Source organism: Corythoichthys intestinalis, chromosome 15 (genome assembly GCF_030265065.1).
Source record: "Corythoichthys intestinalis isolate RoL2023-P3 chromosome 15, ASM3026506v1, whole genome shotgun sequence".
NCBI classification, from domain to species: Eukaryota; Metazoa; Chordata; class Actinopteri; order Syngnathiformes; family Syngnathidae; genus Corythoichthys; species Corythoichthys intestinalis.
In genome coordinates, this window is record NC_080409.1 from 30,297,181 (window position 1) to 30,324,820 (window position 27,640).

At 39.0% G+C, this 27,640-nt stretch overlaps 1 protein-coding gene across 3 annotated transcripts in view; it reads right to left on the reverse strand.

The window, feature by feature from the left end:
* myo10l1 (myosin X, like 1) overlaps positions 1-27,640 on the reverse strand; it is an 81,091-nt gene that overhangs the window by 23,302 nt on the left and 30,149 nt on the right. For 2 of the 3 annotated variants that reach the window (XR_009067114.1, XM_057859006.1), the window contains exons 3-22: positions 25,632-25,761; positions 22,184-22,302; positions 21,968-22,114; positions 21,795-21,895; positions 16,548-16,614; positions 15,806-15,898; positions 15,657-15,725; positions 15,514-15,596; positions 15,259-15,361; positions 15,048-15,128; positions 11,533-11,657; positions 11,242-11,359; positions 8,140-8,246; positions 7,816-8,077; positions 6,147-6,428; positions 5,268-5,717; positions 838-961; positions 629-770; positions 196-300; positions 29-124 (exon numbers count right to left, since the gene is read on the reverse strand). Coding sequence is in view for 2 of the 3 variants with exons in the window: in XM_057859006.1 (XP_057714989.1) it covers positions 29-124; positions 196-300; positions 629-770; positions 838-961; positions 5,268-5,717; positions 6,147-6,428; positions 7,816-8,077; positions 8,140-8,246; positions 11,242-11,359; positions 11,533-11,657; positions 15,048-15,128; positions 15,259-15,361; positions 15,514-15,596; positions 15,657-15,725; positions 15,806-15,898; positions 16,548-16,614; positions 21,795-21,895; positions 21,968-22,114; positions 22,184-22,302; positions 25,632-25,761 (2,804 nt within the window). In the remaining variant the exon portion in view is untranslated. The remainder of the gene's footprint in view (positions 1-28; positions 125-195; positions 301-628; positions 771-837; positions 962-5,267; positions 5,718-6,146; positions 6,429-7,815; positions 8,078-8,139; positions 8,247-11,241; positions 11,360-11,532; positions 11,658-15,047; positions 15,129-15,258; positions 15,362-15,513; positions 15,597-15,656; positions 15,726-15,805; positions 15,899-16,547; positions 16,615-21,794; positions 21,896-21,967; positions 22,115-22,183; positions 22,303-25,631; positions 25,762-27,640) is intronic. The other variant, XM_057859007.1, reaches the window with a different exon arrangement.

Below are 27,640 nucleotides of genomic sequence, written 5' to 3' on the forward strand. Positions count from 1 at the left end.
AATACGCTAATTTTTAGCCCGGACCAACCTGGCATCTTCTGGCGACTCCGCAAAAACTTGATAGGTCCTCTCGTCTGTCACAATATTCAGAGCGTTCTCTTTTTCGTGATTGTCTACGATTTCCCTAAGCGCACAAATGCAACACGTACAAAATTGGTCAAAAACGGATGGATGCATTTTTTATTTGTGTCTTACTTTGCAGCCCTGATGTCGATGGTTCCCTTCAGTTTCTCCTCGCTGTCGTTGTCGTAGTACATCAGCTTGCTGTCCCTCAGCACAAACCAGCGCATCTTCCAGTTTCTGGCCAGAGACATAAAGTTAGATTTCATGCGAACCAACAGCTTCTCTAAAACAAGTTTCGTAGTAATGTTTGAATTTTCGGGGCTTTATTGGCCATCAATAGATGTTTTGTTATCAAATTCCTTGTTTTATTAACTAACATAACACATACTCAGTGACCTGAGCTGGCAGTGAATGAGTTAAGCTCATGATAACTTTTGAATACTGTCCCTGAAAGAGTTAAATTGGGGTTAGGTTTATGACAAAAAGTCACAATGTCCCAAACAAGCAGCTAATATTCCCTTTTTTTGATTGAGTTCCATTCCAAAGAACATGTAACAACTACAACAACCTGCGTGAGAGGGTGGAGAGCCCTCCTCCTTTCTTGTAGAGCCAGCCTGACTTGAGGGATTCTTGCTTGGAGCGGAACCACATGAAGGTCTCGTCTTTCAGCACGCACCAGCGCCTCCGCCAGGGGATCATCAGACCGGCTGCGAGAGGAGAAGACTCGGTCAGGACGGAGTTTTACCTTTAAGGCCAGGCCAGGCCAGGTCTCACCTTTCATGTAGAGGTAGCCGTGGAAATATGGCGGCCCGTTGCCGTTGAATAAGGTCACCCGTCCGTTTGTCACTTCCTCATCCGTGTCCATCATGCCATCGTGCTCGTCATCGCTGCCGGCGTACTGAAGCGGCAATACCGATTAAGAATTATAACTCCATTTTAAAAGGTGCTATGAAATGCTACAACAAGTGACTTTAAAATGATAGCAGACCATACTTGAAACAAATCCATCATCAAAAAAATAAATTAATTAATAACTGAAAAGGCTTAATAATTCAAATAGATCCTAATGTCTTCCTTTCTCAGCTACCTTGGCTCCGCCCACTAAAAATGGTGTCACACGCAGAATGAGCTGCAGATTTTTATAATCTGCTAATCATAGGATTTTTATCATCTTGTTGCCGTGTAACCGTTCCGTCAATATGTATTACCTAGTACAGCACAAGAAGGCTAGACATGCTCATCAATTCTGGTTGTGACATCACAACCAGAATACTGAAGAAATAAAGGTTGTTCCCTGATGCATTGTTTTGGGCGGAGTAACTATAAAATTGTTAAAAAACCAACCAACCAAAAAAAAAACAGCCAGATTAGAGTGACAAATTCGCTCTCTACATGTAAATTTCATCGGTGCATTCATTTTATTTTTTGACATGGTCACTAGAGGTGGGAATCTTTGGGCACGTAACGATTCGATTACGAATACGATTCAGAGGCTACGATTCGATTATAAATCGATTATTGAGGCCCCCGCTATTAGCTGCTTTTAATGTTTTGTAAATTGGTTACAAAAACTACAAATCCCCATTCTGTATCAGCACCTTTAAACTACATTCACTTAATTCAATGTTGTGAATGAGCCGTTAAAGTTGTTAAAATTGCTCCCGTTATTCTAGAATTTCCCTTTTGTCTACTTTCGACCTGTGAAAGTTTTAAAACTATTTTAAAGATAGATTCAAGTCAATATTTTACCGATTTAGGAGTATTTTTGATAAAAAGTTAATTAGGTTCGCTTGGAAGGTTCGCTACAACAGCCTTGCAGGGAAGTCTACTGCTTTAAGATGGTGGCCGTTTACTAACGCCCGCATCTAGCTTTCTGTACTTGTGCTGCTAACGCCACCGAGTCTATTTTGCATCTAGTCCTATATAAATATGATATCTACCGTACCATTATGTGGCGCTGTCGGCAGCAGTCAGGTATGTTGCTGTTTTTTTATCTCGCGACATGAGTTGAGCTAGAGCCGTGATTTGAGCATGGGCATTACCCGAGGGGCCGGGTAATGATGCTTAGCTACTCTCGCTCTGTTCCTCATGGCGTCCCGAAGACCGTGCGGCGCGCCGAGTGTGTTTTACTTCCGCTTTACTTGACATATTTCAATAATCGGAACTTGGATGTTTGTGAATCGTTCTCGAATCTTCCACGGCCGAATCGCGAAAAATCTAAGAATCGGAAATTTCGCACACCTCTAATGGTTACCATTTCAAAGTACCTTGATAAAGAGCATTAATAAAGAGAAAGAAGATAAAGCTTTCAGACCAAAACAGATCGAAATAAAGTCAATCGAGGCCTACTTCCAAATTAAAGGCGGGATTCTACTTTTGCACTTGTCCTTGTCCAACAATGGGCCAGTGCATCTAGATCAGTGGTTCTTAACTTTGCTAAATGCACCGAACCCCACAAGTTTCACATTTGGATTCACCGAACCCTTCGGAATTAGATAATAAAGCAATTTTTTTCCCAATTCAAAACTGATATATCTAAACTAGCAAGCTAAAATTGAGCAAATTCCCAGTCAAAATTCTTCTCATTTTGACAGCATGTTTTATAAACAGGTCAAAATTTGAGACCACGCTGCCCATTGGTCTGTTGTATTCCCTCATACCAAATGGGAGTTAACCTTCCACTGTGCAAACCAGCTCCTCTTCCCATCAGATCGAGGACTAGCAATTAAAAGAAATGGATTAAGCCTGTAAATTGGTAGCAAACCATTCCAAAACATGGTCTAAAAAGCGTATAGAAATATGGCTTGGCGTTTCTTCAGCTTCGCCATTAGACTTACTCACCGAACCCCTGCGGTTTGATCGAACCCAGGTTAAGAACCACTGATCCAGGTGTACTGCAAATGTAATATAAGTGAATGTTCTGGACTACAAGTCGCTCTGGAATATAAATTTAACCAGTCAAAAATGCGTAAGAAAAAGAAAAGTACAATTCAAATTTTGGGAAGAAAATGTACTGTATGTTGTCCACCGTTTGTCTCTAAGTAGCTCAAATGCAGTCACTAATATTACTTCCAGGGCCGCAGCTATCGACTATTTTAGTAGTTGATTAATCGATGAAGTAGTTAGTTTAAATAATCGAGTAATCGGATAAAGAACGTAAAAAATTAAAATACCTGAGCTGAGCCTCAAACGGTATAAAAAAATAAATAAATAAATGAGGATCTAAGTACAACAAAAGAACAATTGGCTAACTTACATACCAAAAGTCTGCTAGCTTAAATGCTATAAAATGCTGGTTTTTTTTGTTTTTTTTTTTACAATGCTCTTAACAAATGGTTCAAACACATATTCCCACAAAAAACGACTAAATACACCTATAAACCAAATCACGAATGCATTCAAAAAAAACATTAGCTCAAACAAAAACAGCGTATGTTGGTCTTAACAGGGAGCAGCTAGATTCAGCCATGTGGAAAAGCGCTATATTAAGTATAAAACCATAACACCATAACCATAACCATGTGAAATGAGTTGCCATATTCACTGTTACCACTAGAAGGCAGTGTATCCACACAGATCAATAAAACTAAATGCAAACACTTTCAAAACAAAACATTACAATGCCACTTTAAACGAATACTCGAAGCAGCAAAATTTAACTCTTATCTTTTTTTCTAATCAAATTACTCGAATTAATCCATGAATTGTTACAGCACTCATGACTTCAGCAACAAAGAGCAGTTCCAATGAATTGAATCGTTGCCAAAACCACAACGTGGCCACCGCATTTCACACAGTTAGGAATAACAGTGCTGCTGCTAGTGCTAGCATAAGCACTCTTTAGCTTACAGCTTTTTACTCACGGTTTTCGCTAATACTCAGCTCACTGACAATCCAGTTAGCTTAGCTTAGCTGTAGCAGTTTCCCATTCTCCATATTAGAGAAAGGAAACATAACCTGTTCTTCTGATTACAATTTTAAGGTGCAAATTATCTTTCGCTATCTCGTAAGCAAGCCCGTCGGGGGGGGGGGCAACCGGGTATGTTGTCTCGGACCATAGGGGCCCCTGAATGACCCTTAATGTTTTTTACTTTGCATTCACATATTTCTTTTTTATTTAAATCATTGTTTGATTAAATATTATGTTCTACTCGATACATACTTAAAAACCTTAACATATTAAATATTTCAAAAAAATATATATTTTTTCATTTATTTGCACTGCTCCCCCCCACCCTCTCTGTCTTAGCAGAGAATGGTTTGAGCCCGCTCTGGCGCACTCAAGGCTACATTACGTACGTGCCCTGAAGCGGGAAATTAAAATCTGTCATTGCTATAAACTCTAAACATGGCCAGTTGTCATAAATCGGGTGCGCAGGACAAAAAAAAAGAAAAGAGATGAGATGATGAAAAATGATGAAGTTTTTAGAAGGGGGACAAGAAGCCAGAGAATTAGGGCTAGAGTTGGCTGTGGATGGGGATGTCGGTAAGTGAACAACAGCCGCTAACACTGAACGTTTACATTCGCAATCCCCGTGCCCGATTCTAGTCTGTCACCGGACGTTTGTTGCCTATTGAGCTGCAGTAAGACAAGACATGCTGCTCGCGTTGAGCCGAGGAGAGAGAAGGTGATGGGAGATCAGGGATATTTGTTAGTCTGTAGGGAGCAGGTGCGCGAGGCTGAACAGACTCTGGTCCGGCGGCTGGATTTATCTTGGGTTTACCACACACTGTGTATCATAGCAAACGCTAATACCGTGGGATGTGGAGGGGGCAGGCGCAGGATGTTTAGTTATACTGTTTTGTTGCTTAGCAGGCAGGCATAGCACTCTCAGGTGTATTGTATTGTAAGCCTACATGGGACAATAGATGGAAATTGTTTGTTTGTATTGTGTCACAGTCTGTTGAATTTATCTGTCCATCTAAAATTAAATAATTAGAAAATTTACACTGTCATTGCTCGCAAAGCGTTAAAAGTACTGTGTATGTTGTCGTGACAAGCCGGTGGCAGAGGTGGAGGGGCCCTATAATGAGCTCTCCTGTTCCCGGGCCCCTGCAAGTCTGTTGACAGCCCTGCTCGCAAGTGCCACAATATAGAACCGACATGTAATTTTAGTCGGGTCCCCCTTTCAATAATTCCACATATACTGTAAGTCGCACCCTCGGCCAAACGATGAAAATAACGGTATTTGACATCCGCTCACCGAGTCAGAGCTTCCCCGGTAAGACTCGGCGCTGACGCTGGTGCAGGTTGACTTGCGCGGGTGCTCCTCGTCGGCCACGGCGGCGCTGCCCCGGTTGCTGCCTGATACGGAGCTGTCATCGCCAGCCGTCACCGAGCCATCCTCCTCCTCCTGGTCATAGTCGGACTCTGTGTCGGCGGGCAGGCTGTAGATGGGCTCCTCGCCGTCCGGCAGGCTCTCCACCATGCTGGCCTTCCTCTCGGGCTCAGCGGTGGGGAGCGGAGGCGGGGTGGGCGGCACCGTTCCTTCGGCGAACGCTGGTGGCGGCGGAGGGAGATGGGCCAATATGGCCTGGTCCATCGGGGCATCCGTCTCGGCGGGTGGGGGGAAGTCAGGAAGCGGGATGTACTCCTCCTCGGCGTGGAACCCCTCGTCCACCTCCTCGTCCTTGGGTTGTGCGGCATTGGCAGCCTAAAAAAAACAGGATACTTATAATCATTATTTGATTAAAAAGGGCTTCATTTGTTGTATGACAATTCTTTTCACATGACAATTCTGTTTACATTGAAATAAATGCATAGCTAATTATTGTTGTTATCATGTTAAAAAAGGACCACTGAGTATTAGAACCCCCAAAATAAATAGGACAAGAATAAATTCATAATATTAGGAGATTAAAGTCGTAATAGTAGTCCAAGAAAAAAAGTCATAATATTGTAGGAATTAAGTTATTTAAGAATTAACTTAGTTAATATTCCGACTTTTTTTCTGCTACTAAAATGACTTTAATCTGCATGGATTTTTTTGTAAATTAAAACATTAATCTAGTAATATTTTGACTTTATTCAGGATTATGCTCAAACCATGTTTTCAAGGGGTCAAGGACGGACAGTGACTGACCCGGGCGACCTCAGCAGGACGGTCGTCGGCACCCGTGCGGGCCTCTGTCTGCGCCGCCTGGCCAAGGGTTGGATCCACGCCGCCGAAATTGAGCAGGTCGATGAGACCGGTGGCCTTGCGCGAGGCCTCCTTCTTCATGCGCTTGAGTTCAGCGTCGCGGCGCAGTTGCAGCTCCTGCTTGGACGACTCGCAAAGCTGCGACACCTCGTCCTCGCGCTTCTTCTGCAGACGCTCGATCTCGCGCTCCAGCTGAAGGATCTCCTCCATCTGGCGCGCCTCGTCCTTATGATCGATTCAGAAATAACATGCAAAAATATAATTTCAGACCGTAATTGATCATTGTTTTTCACTGCCTAATAATCATTTTAACTGTTTTTGTCTTTTTTATTCATCTTTGACAATATTTATTTCAGGCAATTATAAGTCTTTTTTTTTTTTTAACCCCATCAGGGACAGTGGTCACTACAGTGGACATCTATTCAAAATTATCATTAGCTTAACTCATTCGCTGCCAGCCAGGGTCACAGAGCACGTGTTGTGGTCGTTATTGGGAAATTGATCATGAAAACACACTTATTTAAATTCATGTCTTTATCCTTCTCTTGTTCAAATAATTACAATTTGTCTTCATTTATTTTTTTGTAGTTTTATACATTTTAAAATGTATTATATAAATATTTTTAGAATTATTTATATATTTTATGACTTATTCTTTATTGAATAACAATTACATAGATTATTATAATGAGTTAATTTTTAAATTCATATTGTTTGATATATCATTACTATTTATTATTTAATCATTATGAATTATTTTCTTAATTATTTTACAATTATTTGGTTTTCATGTCTCATGGCTTCTCTGCGTTTTTAAAATTCTTTTTTTATTTTTACTATCTAAATAATTGATTTATTACTATTTAAATACTTGATTTGTATGATAATTAATTTTATTTGTATTTATTCAAATTAATTCTATTTGATTTATAATTATTATTTAATCATAAATTATTTAGATTTTTTTTTTCATGTCTCATGGCTTTTTTTATGCATTTTTAAAATTCTTTTTTATTTATTACTATACTAATAATTGATTTATCACTATTTAAATAATTGATTTGTATGACATTTTTATCTTTTCAAATTCATTTTATTTGAGTCATAATTGTTATTTATAATATCATTATATTTACGTGTAATTATAAATTATTGATTTTTTAATAATTTAAGTATTTAAACATTTATCTATTAATTATGGCTTTTTTAAAATTTGTTTTCAAAATCATTTTAACTTTTTTTCCAAAATGGATCATTCAATTATTTAATCCGTTTTATTAAAGCTAATTCATTATATGCCCATCGCAAAATGCATGCGGGCAACACTAATACTGTACTACATTTAAATGTCAAACGCGGGCCACAAAATATTGTCCGAATGGAAAAATTAAAGGGTTAATATTTTTTTGCCAATTTTTAATTCTGACTTTCTAAATTCTTCCACAATTTTTATTTTTTTTCTCGTTCTATCTGCTTGTAACTAATACCCGTAGTTCATCTTAAGAATGATTCTATTCATTGAATTGTAATTTTTATCATTCAGTTGCTTTTTAATTGATTGAATTTGACGCGTTTGCACCCAAGTGCTCATTGTGACGAACTACAAACTTGCCTCGGAGGATTTATTGTTCCCCTCGGCGGCTCGCTCTTCTTCTGTCTCCTCCCCTCCTTCCTCCTCCTTCCTCTCTTCGACCTCCTTCTTCCTCCTCTCCCCTCGAAGTTTACGGACAAGGGCTCGGGCCACCTGACCTCGCCTGTGCCTCTGCAGCACCAGTGTCGCTTTGCGCTGGCGCACGAAGCGGCTACGCTGGATGTGCCTGCGCAGGTGCTTCTGCAGGGTGATGGTGCTGGCGCGTACTCGCTTGAAGTGTTTTCTAAAACAGTCGAAGCAATGCATTACTTTGGCGACATGGCATGAAAAAAGTTAGTATCTTACTTGGCGGAGAAAGTGAGAAGGTGAGCTCTTATGATCATAGCCGCCTGGCGTCGTACTTCGTCCCGGTCTTTCTCCAAGCGTTGCTCCAGACACTCTTTCATAAACACCTGCAACAGTCAAAAACAACATTCACTACCAAAAACATCCAACACTGGTCTAGGGAAGTATTGAAGTGATGAAATAAGGCCACTGCATGGTTGCAATTGGTCTCTTTTTAGACTTCTTATGGTGGTGTTTTAAATAGGTTTTATTTTTTTCTCTCTGAACAGGGGTATACAACATTTTTTCCATGGATAACTCACACGAGTACCAGGAGGTTGTGCTTGGTACTCAGGTGGGTAGTAACGCGTTACATGTACTCCATTACATTTACCTGAGTAATCTTTTGAGATAAATGTACTTCTAAGAGTAGTTTTACTTCCATACTTTTTACATTTACTTGAGTAGATTTGTGAGAAAAAAAAAATGCTACTCTTACTCTGCTGTCGTTATATTTTTCGTCTTTATTCTTCATATTAAATTTTTTTTTTTATGCCAGCGATGCCAAGAGTGGCTCGATTAATTTCACCAATGAGACGTCGTAACAATAATCACGCACCCTGGTTTTCAGGTCACGGTTCGGTTCATTTTCGGTACAGTAAGATAACAAAATGGAAAATATAAACGTGCTAGTTGTTTATTACACACCTTTGTGCTTTCAACAATAGGAACATTAGCCTATACAAAGCTAGAATTCTGCTCAAAAAGTAGCGGGTATTTAAAGATAATCCAACAACAATTTGCCTTTCAGACCCCGCGTATTGGTCAGCTTTCTTTCAGAAAGAAAGAAGAAAAAAGAAGTCCTGTGCTAAAGAAAAAAGCAATCCCAATGACAAATATTTTAACATGTATTTTACAAATGAAATGCCTCAATGAATCATTTTTTTCCCCTTATTATTAACGGCTTTCAAAAGCTTTTTTGGTGGATTTTCTAATGTTAAAGCGCCACAGAAATTAATAATTTTATTGTGTAAGCAGGATCTGTGTATTATTCTTATTATTTAATTACAGGTGTTTTAGCTCATTTCAATTTATTTGATTTAAATGGGCTATAATTTATTTTATTATGTGTTTGTATTTTCCAAATGTGATGTAGTATTCATTTATATTGTATATCTTATGTTGTATAACCTCAGTTCTTATGTGAGTATTACTTCCTACTTGTTTTGTTGTGGTAGGAGGGTTTTGTATTGAACACGTGGCCGTGTTGGTTATTATTATAGCAGAGAAGACAGCAGTAAATCAACAAAGACAAGTCAACTATGCCCCGATCTACCACTCAAGAGATCTGATGGACTCAAAAATTGGGTTACGATTGCATATTAGTTTGAAAATCGACCGGATCCACAGTATTTTTACACGAGTGACTTCCGGTCTGCCCGATCCTAGCTACCGGTAGTAGTATTGACGCAGGAGGATCGCGTCTTGCGTCAAATAATAAACTCTGCCGTTTTTTTTTCGCGTGCGTTGTGTTGAGCCGCCTCTGGGACGCGTCTAACACGCGTCCGCAATGCGACCTGTGTGCATTGGCTGATTGACTTTAACGCCCAAGTTTCATTGGGTTCTCGCGGCGGCCACGTTGCCGCGCCGTTGACGTTTCTGGGTTATACTGTCCTACCGTGTTGGTCCTCATTATAGTAGAGAAGACAGAGTAAATATAATCTACACAAAGAAACTGTAACCCGATATACTCACAGCCTCGAAAAGTAAGGGTTACATTACGTCAGAAACTCGTTCGATACGCCTCCATCCCGAACCGAGCACCACGTACCGAAACGGTTCAATACAAATACATGTACCGTAACACCCTTAATAATCACACGACTCCATTAAACCAATCAGACGCAAGTTTGCCGTTCAATGATCACGCCATGTGACGGCCCCTGACCGTTTAATAGTTAATTTTCTGAGACTCTTCCAGTCAGCTGATCGTCGCCTCCACCAGCTGGCTGCTTCGCCTCCCACTATGACAAAAGCTGATCGACGCTGGACGGACCGACGACGTCGCCGCTGCTGATTGGCAACGAAAAAAGGCGCCAAGCTTCATAAACCTGCCGCTGTCAACGCTCTGGGAGGTCGCGTTTGACAGCATTCTGCCGCGGTCCTCCTCGCCAGTTGTTTGCTCGCCATTCACTCTCGTTTGCATTTGATCGCTAGTTTGATACACTCCCGCTTTTTCGGAGAGGTCTTTTGTGTTTATTCATTATTGGATCTTTTTTGTTCACCACTGTAAATAAGAGCACTGAAGCAAGTAGGGGTAAGTCGCCATTTCTGTTCAACCCGTTTTCTCCTGTTCTGTATAGCGTAGGAAGCTAGATTAGTGGCTGTCTTTTCTTTGTTCTTTTTCATGATCAGGGTTTAGTTAGCGGGTGGGGTTTAAGTGTAGATTCCTTTTGTTTGTTGTTTTGGCCTGGGCTTACCCTGAAGTCACGCTTCTTCGGCATTCTGTACATATTCATTGCGAGTTTGATTGTTGTGTAAATAAATTTGTGTCCACTTGTAAATTTGTGTGGCTTGTTTTATGCTACGTCCTTAGCGAGCCGTCCTTGGGACGTAACATGCCTGCCTGTTCATTCACGTGGCGTCTTTAAAGCACCGTAAAAAATAAACTATTTGACATAGAGCGCTGCCCTCAACATGACCCGAAAGTGCGGACCTAAACCTCTCCCCCAGTTTTGATTTGGAAAAATGTCTTTTTATCATGTAAAATCTTTTTCATTTTAATATTACCTTATTTTACAATTTAAGGGCCATATTACATACTGTATGTGTTATTTATCTAAATGGTATTTATTTCAAAATTTTGTTTTTATTTATCTAATTATGACTCTTTTGGGCTTCCATAGGTATATGGACTTTTTTCTTTTCTTTTATATAGCCGATATAATAGCATAACTGTTAAGGTTACTGTTTGGGTGTTGATCTTTTTTCATTGAAAACATGGGCAAACATATGGGCAAAAAAATCTGAATTGTCTTGCGGTGTGAACGTAGCCTTGACAGACTAAATGAATCCAACAAATATTGCTCAAGTCCTCAGGGAATGGAATAACAAAAAGCTTACTTTGGTCTTCCCCAGCTGCCACTCCTTCTTAGTTTTGTCGTATTTAGTTAGAAGATCTGTGCTCCTCTTCTTGTCATCTCCTGCTACTGCTGCTTTCTCTTTGTAAATGATCTTATATCTGGCGGGAAGATGGAATGCAGGATAAAGCTGAGCGGTAATCCACAAAGTCATTTGAATCCATCAGAAATCAATTGCTCGGAGGTAAGTCTGACACTTCCATAACGCGTAAAATAACCCGATGCTGTTTAAGTGTGAAACTATTTGTACGAAATCGGATTTAAAGTCACGCACCGTGAGAAGAAATCTTTGAAAGTTCTTCGGACGGGGAAGCCAGCGCGTCGGATTTTGACGGTCTCCAGCATCCCAGAGTAGCGCAGCTGGTTAAGCACCACCTCCGGGTCGAACACGTTTGGGTTCTGACAGCAAAAACACAACAGCCAAACTAAAAATGAACACTAAAATCATTTTGAGCACTAAAACTCAACGTAGTGATACCAACAATCGTATTAACTCATTGGTTGCCAGTGATGGTGACAAACTACCAAAATTGTCATTGAAAGGTCTAAAAATGAATGTTAATTCCACTAAAAGTGAAAAAAATTGTAGCACAGATTTTTTGAAGTACTAAAATACAACATTATTATTAGTATGTCAGCAAAAGAAATAAAGAAAAAAAACTAGGAGTACAAGATGAAATTCATAATATTAGTAATGGAAAAAAGTTGTAATATTACGAGAATAAAGTCATGAGTTGTAATATTACGAGATTAAAGTTGCAGTATTAGTATGAGAAAAAAGTCGTTATATTCCGAGATCAAAGCCATTGTATGTATGGGTGCAGTGTGACCAATTTAGCGTAATTAGCTGCTACGTACTTTATATAAGGGTAGTACCTTCATGCTTCACAGTAGGGATGGTGTGCTAGTACTCATCATTGTTTTCCTCTGTTAGGGCCTCTGCCCCTCCTTCCTGAGCCCTGCCTCACGTGAGGGGAGTTTGTCTGATTACAGGTCGGGTGGAGCGGCCACAGCTGAGAGCGGTTAACATCAGCCAGCTTTAAAAGCCCAGTAGACACACCACCACGTCGCCCGATCAACTTGTCTGGTTCCTCCCTAAGTTGTTTCTCACATTGGTTTGATACCTTCCTCTGATCACTGGCTCACGACTTGTCTTTTTCTTCTCGCCCCAGGACCTGTTCTCTGCACGCCCCTCGTCGGATTCCACGCCTGCCTCCTTCCGAGCTTCCTCGCATCACGCCGGCTCAGCTACCCCAAGGAGCGTCGTCTACAGTAACATTCTTCCCTGTGGTCGCAAATAAATCATTGCTCATCAGAAGCCCTGTTTGTCTGCTCTGGGATCCTCTTCTTCTCACGCTCCCTTACATCCTCTAAACACTGTTAGTAGAATTATGACCAAAAAGTTCTATTTTACTCTCATCTGACCACAAAACCCGCTCCCATGACTCCTCTGCATCATCCAAATTGTCATAGGCAAACTCAAGACGGGCCTTGACGTGCTGCTTTAAGCAAGGGAACTTCCGTGCCATGCATGATTTCAAACCATGACGTCTTGGTGTATTACCAACAGAAACCTTGGAAACGGTGGTCCCAGCTATTTTCAGGTCATTGACCAACTCCTGTTGTGTAGTTCTGGGCTGATTCCTCACCTTTCTTAGGATCATGGAGACCTCACGAGGTAATATCTTAGATGGGGCTCCACTTCGATTGAGATTGACCATCATGTTTAGCTTCTTCCATTTTGTAATGATTGCTACAACAGTGGACATTTTTTCACCAAGCTGCTTCGTAATTGTTCCCTAGCCCCTTCCAGCCTTGTGGAGGTGAACAGTTTTGTCTCTGGTGTCTTTGGACAGCTCTTTGGTCTTGACCATGTTACAAGTTTGAGTCTTACTGATTGTATGGTGTGGACAAGTGTCTTTATGCTGCTATCGACCTCAAACAAGTGCATCTGATTCAGGATAATACATTGAGTGGAGGTGGACTTTTGATAAGCGGATTAACAGGTCTTTCAGGGTCAGAATTCTAGCTGATAGACAGGTTTTCAAATACTTATTTGCAGCTGTATTACACAAATTAAAAAAAAATCATGCATTGTGATTTCTGGATTTTTCTCTTTAGATTATCTCTCTCTCACAGTGGACATGCACCTACAATGAAAATTTGAGACTCTTCCAAGATTTCTAAGTGGGAGAACTTGCAAAATAGCAGAATGTTCAAATACTAATTGTCTTCACTGTAACTACATTAGCCATACTGCATCCATACATATAACCGTATTGGCCCGAATATACAGGGTGTCCATAAAGTCTCTTTACCATTTCAAAAATGTATTAAAAATGCAATTGATTAGATATTTTATTCAGATTTGTTCTATTGTATTCAGTGTTTATTAAAGTGTTTTATTACACTGGATTCGTGTGTTTTTCTTCATCGAGACATCAATTTCTGCAAATGTTTACCTTGACCTTTTAACTGAATATGTGGCACCACAACTGAATAACCTTCAACCAACCATCATTGACTGGAAGGGATGGGCCAATTCCTTGACCGCCACGTTCACCAGATATCACTCCCCTGGACTTCTTTCTATGGGGCTATGCTATTGTGTATCGAACAAAGATAAGGGACATTACTGACCTTAAGCGAAGGATTACTGATGCCATTGCCACAATTGATGAGGCTATGCCACAGCAAAAATGGCAAGAAATCGAGTACCGTCTTGATGTACTTCATGCAACTAATGGTGCCCATGTAGAAGTGTATTAAAAGAGGTAAAAAAAAACCCTTCAATAAACACTGAATACAAGAGAACAAATCTGAATAAAATATCCAATCAATTGCATTTTTAATACATTTTTGAAATGTTAAAGAGCCTTTATGGACACCCTGTAAGAAGGTGTTTTTTGCATTGATATAAGATTGAAAAAGAGGGAGTCGTCTTATATTCGCGGTCTAGACATTATACCCATTCACGACGCTAGATAGCGCCAGATATCATTGAAGCGATGTTCTGTCATGACAGATCTCAGCTACTCTCAAGTTTAACCAGTTGTATTATTTTATTGCAATATTTTTCCTTATTCAGATTTGTTTCAAGACTACAGTTACAGTTAGACTTCACTTTAGTGGTTAATGCAGTTATTTCAATTTTGTTGTTTTATCACAATAAATTGGTTTATTACATTTCAAAAACCAGAAGCCATTCATTTACGAATGTGATTGCATTTTAGTTTAAATGTTCAGATATTAAGATTTGAATGAGGCAAAATAACATGCTTTTTCTCTCAAATATATTGTTATATTCATTTGTTTCAGATGTACTGTAATTATTTTCTGTATAAAAATGAATTTGGTGTTCAAAAAGTCTTTTTTAAAACTTGAGTCTTGAAAAAGAGGGGATGGTCTTATAATCTTATATTCGGGCCAATACGGTACATAATACGTAATATGACTTTAATCTCGTAATATTACGACTTTTCTCGTACTAAAATTACGACTTTTCTCTTGAATATATGACTATAAATGACTTTATTCTTCCTTTGTTTGGCCCTAATACTCCATTGTGCTAAAATAATCTCTTCTGAGGAAAAAAAAAAACATTCATTTCATTCAGAGGTAAAAATTAACATTGATCATGTTTTAATGCCATTGACGGCGATTGTTAGATCGCTTCTAGCTCCTCTCAGTTGAAATAGATTGGACGTTTATCACCGTCAATGGCAGTGAATGAGTTAAAAAAAAAAGATTAATTATGTAATAATAAATATGAGCTAGAAACAGACTGACCTTTTCCATGTTGGGCTTAATGCAGCGGATAAAGAAAGGATTGGATGCACTCAGAGTAGCCATGAGCGCATGCAGCGAGTCCTGCAGAAAGGAAAAAGTCATACACAGTCACTCCTTGAGAAATGAGTTCACTTTGTTCCTTTTTGTCAATATGTTGCATTTTACAAAACCACTTGAGTTTTTTTTATCTACTCGTGTTTGCTGCGCGCACCCTGAACTGGGAGCTGACAGTAGGCTTGCGTCTTGCCGTTCCCATCTTCTCCTCGTTGTTCCTGCTGCCCACCTTCTCGAAAAGGTCGTATATAAAGTCCAACCTGGAGATATTGTGCAAAACAGTGTTTGAAAAAGAATACAGGAAATAGATATATAAATATAACCAGGACGTGTTTTTACGCAGATGACATATTGTCATGAGAGCAGGATTTTTGCAATCTCAGCCATGCGTGCGTGTTAGTGTTTTTCCTACCTGCTGTCTTTGAGCATGTTGAGGATGTCGTCTCTGAACGTGTCTCTGTTCTTCTCCAGAATGCCTTTCACGTCATACAAGACCTGAAGCGGAAAAAGACGTCACTTGGCCTGTTCGGCGCAAAGGAGCAAACATTGACTTACCTCTCCGGCATAATGCTTGATACCGAACTGATGGTCGGCCAGTCTAGGCTTCACGTAGTAAGGGTTGGTCTGGCATGGCATGGAATGTATGTGTCAGTGTCAACTTCATTCTTTCTTATGTTAAAAAAAAAGAAAGAAAAGAAACTCACGGAGTGTCTGCTGTGCAACTTCTCCAAAAGAGTGAAATCCGTGCCTTTAGGGAAGCGACTCTCTTCGTTCACCAGAGCCAACAAGCCCAATTTCTGGAGGGTTAAAATAGCATGAAAAATAATGACATCAAAATCGAAATTGATAAATAATTTCTGTGTCGACGCCATATGTTTTGTATAAAGGTCGGCCGACATATTTGGCCGGCCGATACATCAGGCCGATACATGGACTTTTTACTAGATCGGCCAGCCGCTGATATATAGCCGGTACAATAGGATAACTGTTCTCTTCACTGTTTGTGGGATGAGCTTTCCTATTAGAGCCGACCGATATATTGACGGTGCGATATTTGGTCGTTTTTTTCTAGACTGGCTCATATCACCAATATATAGCCGATGTAATAGGATAACTGTTACGTTCACTGTTTGGGTGATCATCTTTATCAATTGTAACCACCTCGTGGCCAGAGTTCAAAAAGGAAGTAGCAAAAGAAAAATTTTACTTCTAATGTGTACATTTATTTAATGAGTCTTCCATAATCAACGTGCTTCAAAAAAAGTATATCGGCCTCAAATATCAACTCACCAAATGGGCTTTAAAGATCAGCAATCGACTGAATTTATGATATTTTTAAATCGATATCGGCATCGGCCTTTGAAAATCTCATCGGTTGACCTTTAGTTTTATACTCGAGTTACTACTCTGCTCTGTATTAAACATTCACCACTACATGCATGATACCTTCTCTATGAGGTCAAGACACTCAGCGTTGTCCATCCAGTCGATTGCATCCCACTGGACACCTTCCCTGCAATGACGTCAACATAACATACAGGACGTTTGGTGGCGTGCTCGCAGCAATATAACCAACAAAAAAAGTCAGCAATTTTTTATCCAATTTATCCATGCTTAGACTTAAAAGGATGTTCTGTTGTAGCAGCAAGGGTCTTCTCTTAACAAGTCGGCATGTACCTGAAATAAACTAGTTTTCGCACAAACAAAGCTTATTGAGATAACTAGCTAAGGGTGTGTTTGAACACACACCGAGCGCACAAGGATACCCATGTGAACTCAAGAGTGTCTTCAAACTCGAACAGTCGCCCTAGTGGTTCGAGAATTTGAAGTGGCAACATCATATTGATGTATTATTTTTAAAGGTGCTTTGTATGGAACCCCTAATGCCAATGAGGGAGAATGGCGACAGGGCAGGATTTAGTGGAATTCTTAAAAATGCGAAATGTACCAGAGAGGGGTATAAACCAGCTTAAAGGGAACCTTGGACTTATGACCTGCAGGCTCTAACACAGTACTTCTCTAATAGTGGGGCGGGCCCCCCTAGGGGGGCGCAGAGCGATTCCAGGGGTGGCGCATGTGACCTCGGGGAACATAGTTTTTTGTCATACTTGAATAATGTATCATTTTCAAAGTGTACGCAGTATTTTTGAACAAAACAAGAGCACACAGCAAAGAGCACTGGAGATATGACGCGCTAAGACGAGGAAATATGACTAAGCGTATGTAGCGTTTGGCTTTTAACACAGTGGGAGACGAGAAAAGACCAGTCTGTGTCTAAAAATGTTTGCAACGGACAACAGGAAGCCACGTCAAATAAGATATCACTTATGAACATTACACCCCACTTAGATTGATAAGCCACTTGATTTTTGTTCAGCCAAGACGTGCCGAATATTGCCATCAATCGTCACGCTGTTTCGCAGTGTTACATCAGTAAACCAGCGAGCACTGTTAGCATCATATAAGGTGGCATACCAAGTTGCTCAGTGCAAAATAGCAAAAATAAAAACTGTCCCACTGTCCAATGACACTGTTGTTTTTGTTCGATTTTTTTTTTGGTTTTATGGTTAAATGGTTATTTGAATTTATTAGTATTAATTGAATGATTTTATTAAAATTTATTTTTCACTATTAGATGATCAAAAATGTACCGTGAATGTATTTTAACAGATTGGACTTTTTTTTTTTTTTTTGATTCAGGCAAAGTGATGCACTTTGTCTTTTCTATACTTTATTGTAAGTTGAGCTATATAAATTTTTTGATTTAATATTAAAGATGACACAATATTATTCAGAGGTATACCTATAGTAATAATTTATAGGCAAATGATACAAATTACAGTGGCGGCAGAGAGTTGTGGGGGGGGGGGGGCGCAAAACGTTTACATCTTCCTGGGGGGGGCATAACAGAAAATAATTGAGAAGCACTGCTGTAACAAGCCACAATTGCTCTCTTTTACTAAAATATGTTATTAGAAACACATGAAATATTGTCATTAAAACCCATTTCAACCCGCCGGTCACATTTGTGAAGGACAAGACTGATTTGATATACAGGCCTCTAAAAAATTTCTTGAGTAATCTTTCAAAATATTTTCAGTATATATTGTAAGAATACACTGTCTGGATGAAATGTATGCATTTACACGTGTTTGGAATAAATTATCACATGACCAAAGCTGTTTACTTTCTGGTTGCACCTTGAGAAGAAGATGGCTTCCTCAACTCCTTCCAAAAAAAGGTCAGTAAAGTATGTTCAAATAAACATAAAGCAAAGATTTTTTTGTACACATAATCTTTACATTGTATAGTAATGATATATGCATTTGCAATTACTCAAATATGTTTGATATCCTTGCAGCATGAGCAAACATTTGCATGGTCACATTAGTGACCTGTGGGATAGCGCATTGTAGCTAGGTGTACACATAGGTTTATACATACAAATTGCTAGCTGTGTCTAAGTCTGATCTTTTTTCTCGCTTTTAGATTCACTTTGAGTGAAGTTCTTGATATTTGGGGGGTCGGTGATGGTCCAGACAAGGCATGCAACATTGCAGTTATCCCTCAAAGTGAAAAAGATGCCATTTTCAGTGATTGTGATAGTGATGGATCTGATATGGACTATGAGGGGGAGATGGGCCATTTGCCAGCATGGATATTGAATGCATATGCAGAACTTGTTGGCACTGATGATGACAGCGACAATATTGATAACAACCTCCATCTCCCACAAACTACCAGCATTACCTTACCATCTTTTGATCAAGGAGGATGTATGGCCTCTGTAAGTAATGCCAATCAGCTTCATGAAGTGACCAAAGCTAAAACAGCCGAGAGAATCATCAAGTGCTCCTTCTCAAACATCCTACACCGTTGAAGAACTGACATCCTCCAGCCACCATAACATCCAAACAAAAGAACCACAAAGGTTTTCTAGCCGACTGCAGGCCATGGCAAAAGAACCTGTAATGGTGTTTAGTCGCCAGAGGAGCGAAGAACCTCTGTCATCCAGCCGCCAAAGGGACAAGACAGAAGACCCGCCAAGGTCCTCTAGCCGACTGCAAGCCAAGGCTAAAGAACCTCTAAAGATCTTGCGAAGCCGGAAGAGACCATGTGAAGAATCTCTAAGGTGTTCTAGCTGCCAGAGGGTTCTCCAAACAGAAGATGATGTCACACCCAGAATGAGCTGCAGAGATTTTGCAGTCTGCGAGCATGCTATCCATAGGATTTTCATTCTCTTGTTGCCATTGACCATTCTGTCATTCTGTCAACATGTATATTAGGTACGACAGTGCTCGAAAGGATCATATATATTTGTGATGTCACAAAAAGATTTTTTTTTTTTTTTTTTAAAGTAGGCGTTTCCTGATGCATTGCTTTGTGTGGAATAAAATGGTAAGAAGCAGCCAGATTTGAGCAGAGGTGGGTAGAGTAGCCAAAAATTTTACTCAGGTAAGAGTAGCCCTACATTAAAATAATATTTCATAAGTAAAAGTAAAAGTAGTCGTCCAAAAATGTACTCAAGTACAAGTAAAAAAGTATTTGGTGAAAATAATACGCAAGTAATGAGTAACGTGAATAACTGCTTATATTTTTGTTGGATTTTTCTTTTAAACAATGGTATTTTTTTTCTGCGCACGAAGTTATCCATATGGACTATTGCTATAATGATACTGTACAATAACCCATTGCATAACCATATTAAGCCAAAGAAATACAAAAAAAAAAAAAAAATCACAGAATTCCGACAAGAGAAACTAAAATTACATATATGAAGCATTATTCGTCCAAAGAGCATGACTGCCCCCTGGTGGAGAAAATAGTTCAGATTTTGAATAGTCAAGAGTTCCTTCATAATTACCATTTTGAAATTAAAAGGATCATATCTCCGGTTTTCAGTGGTCAATTGGTGCCAAATAAAAACTGGGAGAGAGGTTAAAATCTGAGCTTTCGAGTCATGTTGAGGGCAGCGCTTTATATCAAATACTTCATTGTTTACGATACTTTAAAGACACCACATGATTGAACAGCCTGGCGTGAAGACGGAACGTCAATGTTAGGTTTTGTGTTGGTTTTCTCCTAGTGTGACTTGTCCCTGTGATTGCCCAATGATTTCACCTGTTGTACCTGCTCCCAGTGTCTCATCTAATCTGCATCCTCCTGTGCTCACTTGTTCCTCCCTTGTCTGTGTGTGTATATAAGCTACCAGTTTCTTTTCACTCCTTGTTGCGTCATTTTCAATTTGCATGTCCACTTTCATGACAGCGTTTTCCCCAGTTCCTCCTGTTCCTCATCCTGCTTCTAAAGTAAGTTGATTTGTTAGCCTGACTTTTGTTTGTTAAGACTTTTTGGATCCCCCGGTCATTTTGTTGGTACTTTGTTTTTTTGTTGGCATTAATTAAAACTAGGGCTGTCAAACGATTAAAATTTTTAATCGAGTTAATCACAGCTTAAAAATTAATTAATCGTAATTAATCGCAATTCAAACCATCTATAAAATATGCCATATTTTTCTGTAAATTATTGTTGGAATGGAAAGATAAGACACAAGACGGATATATACATTCAACATACTGTACATAAGTACTGTATTTGTTTATTATAACAATTAATCAACAAGATGGCATTAACATTACGAACATTCTCTTAAAGCATCCAAGGATAGAAAAACTTGTGGTCCTTAAAAGATAAATTTTAGTAAAAGTTATAGAAATGTTATATTAAAACCCCTCTTAATGTTTTCGTTTTAATAAAGTTTGTAAAATTTTCAATCAAAAAATAAACTAGTAGCTCGCCATTGTTGATGTCAATAATAATTATGGTGCTAAAGCCTGAAACCCATAAAATCAGTTGCACCCAAGCGGCAGCAGAGAGCAGAAAAACACCAAAAAACACAAGTAACAAGTGGAAATGACACTTTGCTGTCATTTTAATCTGTTTGAGCGGGGCATATGCGTTAAATGCGTCAAATATTTTAACGTGATTGATTTTAAAAATTAATTAACGGCTGTTAACGCGATAATTTTGACAGCCCTAATTAAAACATTATTGCATCGCCTTTTTTGCCTCGCTTCCCTTTTCCTGCGTTTGGGTCCACACACCACCTGCCTGCCCGTTTCCTGACAGTCAAGCTTGCTTCTGATTGGTACAACGGAGTCATGTGATTATTGCTGCGACATCTAATTGATGAAATCGGTAGAGCTACCCCGGTAATACACCAGGCACGTCTCTACTCTTGGCATTGCTGGCAAAAAATAATAAATCTAAGATGTAGAATAAAGAGAAAAAATGTAACAACTCTTGCGTAGCCCAAAGTAGCGGAGTAAGAGTAATGTTTTTTTCTTCCCAAATCTACTCAAGTAAAAAATAAAGCTTATTAAAACCACTCTTAGAAGTACATTTTTTCTCTAAAAGGTACTCAAGTAAATATAACGGAGTACATGTAACAGGTTACGACCAACCTCTGGATTTGACTGCCAAATTAGTTTTCAATACGTACAATTACAATAATGCAGTCATTTTCATTTTTTCATATGGTCGCCATTTCATAGCACCTTTAATGAGAAATTATGACGCTCGTTTGTCAAAACAAAAAATCAATAAATAAGCTGCTTTGTGAGAAAAGAGTAGCGGCTTATAGTAAGGAAAATACGGTAGTTTTGAGTTACATAAAGATTAGACAATGCGCACCTGTTGTACTCAAGCTGCTCCAGGGAGAAAATGTGCTTATTGAAGTACTCTTGAAGCTTCTCGTTGGCGTAGTTGATGTTGAACTGTTCAAAGCGATTCACCTAAAGGTAGACCCGCACAATTTATTTTTTCTCGACATTATGTGTGGATGTGTGCTTTGTGTGCAAACAAACCTCAAAGTTCTCAAAGCCAAAGATATCTAGGATGCCAATGGATTTAAAGTTTTCCTTCCCTTTTATTTTTTGATTGATCTTGAGAATGATCCATGAAAAACATTGGGAATATAGCGCCATTGCGACCGAGTCCCGGGAATCCACCGCCTGTGACAAAAGGACGATGGGTCAGATGAAGTGACAGCAAAACCCGGTGAAAATCATTGGATGGCTGACCTGCTCGATGGTGAGCGGCGAGCATATTTCTTCCCCTCGCAGGATAATGGAGCGCTGGGTCAGTACTTCAGAGAGTTGGAAGGCGTCTAGGCCGAGCAGCTCGCTGGCATTGGTCACCACTGAAGATGACACGATTTAACTCATTGACTGCCATTGACGGCGCTAGATGTCCAATCCATTTCCATAGGGAGGGGCAAAATGAACGTTCGTTTCTTCCTCTCCTCCCAGTGGAAATGGATTGGACGCCTATCACCGTCAATGGCGCTGAAGCATGAGCATTCACACACAGTTTATGTAAAATGAACGTTTATTTACATCAATGGCATGCAATGAGTTAATACTACGGAAAAACAAAACAACTTTAGAGTTTTACTTGACTGTAATCAGAGTATTCCTGTTTTTATTTTAATTTCATTTCTTTAGTTTTCATTAATATTGTAATTCATAATGTTAAATTATGTATAAATAATATAAAGAATACAATAATGATTGATAATTTTTAAAATGATAACGTACGGTAATTTTTTGTTTGTCAGCTGCTTAGACACGGCAATATTTACGTTTTAAAAGGCCAAATATAGTCACTTGCTCTTTAAAGGTTTAAACGTCAACTTTTGAATAGCTCTTAACTGCTGAAACTGTATTTAACCCCTGAGAGGCTAAAAGATACAATAATAATGAATATTAATAACAATTACCTCATTTTCTAGACTATAAGTTACGTTTTTTTCATGGTTTGGCTGAGCCTGCGACTTAAGTGTGACTTAGTTTTTTTTTTTCCATTCTGACCGCCAACAGCCTTTTATATTGTGTTTTTTAGGAAGTGGTTATCTGAAAAACTCTGACCTTAACAGATGCCTATTTAGCTTGTGTTTCTTCATTTCATTTCTTTCATTTTACTATTTATTATTATTACATTTAATTTTTGTTCTTGGTTTCTGTTAAATTAAAAAAATAGTCCGCCAAATATGCAAGTTATAGTCCAGTTTGACTTATCATATGTTTTTTTTTTTTTTCATCGTTGAGTATTCTTTGACTAGTGTGACTTATACTCAGGTGCGACTTATAGTCCGAAAAATATGGTATATAATAAAAATTAACGGAGGTGTTAAAAAAATTATATACTGTATATCCAGATATTATGTCACGCAATTCTCGTATCGATTCAAAATCTGCCTGTATCGACTATACATGTATTCGTATTGAACCGTTTCGGTACTTGGTGCTCGGTTCGGAACGGAGGCGTACCGAACGAGTTTCTGACGTAATGTAACCCTTACTTTTCGAGGCTGGGAGTTGATTGGGTTACAGTTTCTTTGTGTAGATTATATTTGCTCCGTCTTCTCTACAATGATGAGGACCAACACGTTAGGACTACGAAACGTCAATGGCGCGACAACGTGGCCACCGCGAGAACGAAGCGAAACGCGGCCGTTAAAGCCAATCAGGCAATGCACACCAGTCGGAGTGCGGCCACGTGTTAGACGTGTCCCAGAAGCGGCTCAACGCGATGCACGCGAAAAGAACGGCAGAGTTTATTATTTGACGCGGGACGCGGCCCTCCTACGTCAATACTATTAGCTAGCAGACCGGAAGTCACTCGTGTAAAAATACAGTGAATCCGGTCAATTTTCAAACCAATATGCAATCGTAACCCACTTTTTGAGTCCATCAGATCTCTTGAGTGGTAGATCGGGGCACAGTTGACTTGTCTTTGTTGATTTACTGCTGTCTTCTCTGCTATAATGCCAACCAACACGGCCCCGTGTTTAATACAAAACCTCCTACCATATCAAAACAAGTAGGAACTAATATTCACATAGGAAATAAAGTTATACAACATAAAATATACAATATAAATGAATACCACATCACATTTGTAAAATATAAATTCATAATAAAATAAATAATAGCCCATTCAAATAAAATAAATTGAAATGAGCTTAAACACCTGTAATTAAATAATAATACACAGATCCTGCATACACAATTAAATTTATTACCGGTAATTTCTGTGTGGTGCTTTAACATGAGAAAATCCACCAATAAAGCTTTTGAAAACCGTTCATAAGAAAAAAAATCATTGAGGCATTTCATTTGTAAAATATATGTTAAAATCTTTGTCATTGGATTGCTTTTCTCTTTAGCACAGGACTACTTTTTTCTTCTTTCTTTCAGAAAGAAAGCTGACCAATACGCGGGGTCTGAAAGGCAAATTGTTGTCGGATTATTATCTTTAAATACCCACTACTTTTTGAGCAGAATTCTAGCTTTGTACAGGCTACTGTTCCTATTGTTGAAAGCACAAAAGTGTGTAATAAACAACTAGCACATTTATACTTTGCATTTTGTTTTCTTACTGTACCAAAAATGAACCAAACCGTGACCTCAAAACCGAGGTACGTACCGAACCGAGATTTTTGTGTACCGTTACACCCCGAGTATCGATCCTTACATATGTGTTTTTGGTGGAAATGAACAATCCAGTGGCTGCCCTTCTACTCCCCCTACAGTAGTTGGCAGCGCGCATGCAGCAGCATTGCCTTGCAATCTGCTGAAGTGACAACAACATAAAACTTAATCGAGTAGAGATTTGTGTACGTTGCCCTCTAATGGTTGTTCAGTTTAGTCCTTTTATAAGTCTAAAATTTGGGCTCATTTTGGCTTTGACTGCAAAAAAGGAGGCATGGTGTATTTAGAATCCTGCATTTATGCAGGTTTGGACAAAAGCAGGTTTGCCCCCCCAGCAACAGTTGCTAACGTCATGAATATTAATGAGCAAAGGTGACGTGTTAGGTGCGATACGCTATTGCTGTATGAATTCCGATTTGGGAGACTTGACAGTTCAGACTGCCGCCACATTCTGGAAAAATCTGGCCCAGATCGGATTTAAACCACATACGAAATGACCTAGATCGGCTCTCAAATGGTCTACTTCAGTGCGACTTGTCACGTTAAGACCGTCATATTAATGCCTCACTCAAGTTGAAAAATCACGAAAAAATCGGATTCATGCATTAAGACCTGCGGTCTGAACCTAGCAATAATGAACGCCTTATGTTGTTTAAAAATAAAACAAAAACATTTTTACTTGTGTGCTGGTTTCAGGTTTCAGGAATAAATTGATATAAATGTACTTATGTCCATTTTGGGTTTTTCCAAAGTGATATACAAATATCGCAAAAATCCCCTTCAAGTGTAATATCGGGATCAACCGGGATCGAATCGAATCGTCATCTGTGAATAATGATAAGAATCGTATCGCCAGATATGAGGCAATACACACCCCTAATATTTACTGCGATTTAGATTTTTTAGGTGGTCAAAATAGTCACTTGCCCTTTAAAGGAATAAAGGTCTTCAGTGTTCACCTTTAATAGGTGTAAAAGCTGTAAGTTAGCACTGTCCCCGATAAGGTTCATCTGTTTTCTGCTTGCCGCCAACCGACCTTGCTTGGTGGTGATCTGAGCTCCTCCCGCCGTCATGAATTCCACATTGCCGAGCTGCAGGACACCCGAGAGGAGCTTGAACATGTCTCTGATCTCTTCCTCAGAAAACTCCAACACTTTCAGCGCCTCCTGCTCGCAATACGAAATTGGTAGAACAGTGTTTCCAAGTCCAAGCCAATCAGAAAAGAGTGGTCATGATAATCAACACTTTTATTACCAAATATATTGGAGAACAACATTACATTTTACTCATTTTAAAAATATGAATAAATGCAACTAAGTACATAACATTAACATTAAAACCAGATCTTTTAAATGATTTTTAAAAAATATGCTGCTCTATTCTCATCAGTAATGTAATCATATAATTACAAAATACAATGATTTTTTTTACTTGATTTGTTTGGTGATGGTTTGTTTTAATATTGTTCATTTGAAAAATTAAAATCAAACATGCTGCAAAATATTGATGTAACCCAATGGATAATTGAGTAAATATTTTCAATTGAATAACTTGATGGAACTTAATATTTTAAATTTTATATTTGCATCTCAATTATTTTAGTTTAAAAAATGATCTAATTCACAAAATGTGAATTATAGATTAAACGGGTCTCCACCCCTCTGCTGTAGCACAGGGCCAGTGGAAAATTACCAGCAACACAATGAGACCAACCCCTTTTTTTTTTCAATTGACCGCGTGTGAGCTGCTCCAGCAGAGGTGCTGCATAGGAGAGCCACTGAACGAATTTATTCGATATTTTATGGTTAAAATCCCTCCAAAAAGCGAGTTACCCTTTTGTAGCACATCCTTATCAGCGTGGGCTGAGTTGGAGACGGTGTGCGTGAGGCAAAAGTGCAGTTTACTCGTCCTTGGTAAGTTTAGCCTATCGAGCTAATCGGCGCTAACGTTAGCATTAGCTGACCAGTTCGGCCGTTAATAAGAATTTGTCAACTAATTGTTGACTAAAGTCAGTAAAATGATTGTCATCCTATATGTTGACGAATAGAGAAGGGAGTGGAACCGGAGTTCCTTGAGCCTGGAGTTTGTGGAGCTCTTTGAAAGCATCTTGGTGAGTTACTTCAAATGTGCGAACTACAGTCAAGTGCTATAATGTAGTCACAGCAGTTGAACCATATGCACTCCTATTGTCTGTGATACTAAATTGCTGACAATGGCAACATTTATTTTTCTTTTCAATGTTTAATGTGATTTCTGTATTTGTTTAAATGAGAACAGACTCAACCCAATTATCAAATTGAGTTGAACTGCAGTTAATGTTAAAAATAACATTGGCTGGGAATTAGAAAAAGAATTAGATTTTAATAGCCTTGTTTTATACAGGCTAGGTTTTTTGAGGACCTTGAATTAAATTGGATTTGGATTCTGGATTCTCCCTGAAGAGGGGGATGGCGAGCTAACCCTTGATTGACGGACCTGGCTGCTTCCTTTTCCCAAGGAGCACAATCTTCACTTCCTACCTCTCCAGTGTGGTAGGATTGCGAACTGCTTCTGCAGTGGATAGGATAAAAAACTGAACAGTGCACTTTTATTTTCATACAAATTGAGACACTCTTCACTTATTTTGAAGGGACACTTTAATTTATCATTTTTCTGGCACCAATCTGAACTGTTGTATATTAGAGAGCCGGCTCTAATAGGCAGTCATTGTGAATATATTGTAAATATTTGTACATAGTTTTCTCTTTTAATTATAATTTTGAATTTTAACCCTTTCGTGGCTCCAGTTATTTATTGTGTTCGAAATTCTTCTTGTTACACCAAAATTTTCCTTCAAGAGACGAACCTAAGCGCACGTGCCCAATTGGAAAAATTCCTGTAGACTCTACAGGGGTTACAAATACTTGGCGAGCTAGCCAGGAGGAAAATTGGTTACAATTTTGGATTACAATCCACACAATTGGGAAACCGGAGCAACGAAAAGGATATTTCAATTACTGTTGAATTTTTTTCATTCATCAAAATGGATATTGTTAAAAAAGAGAA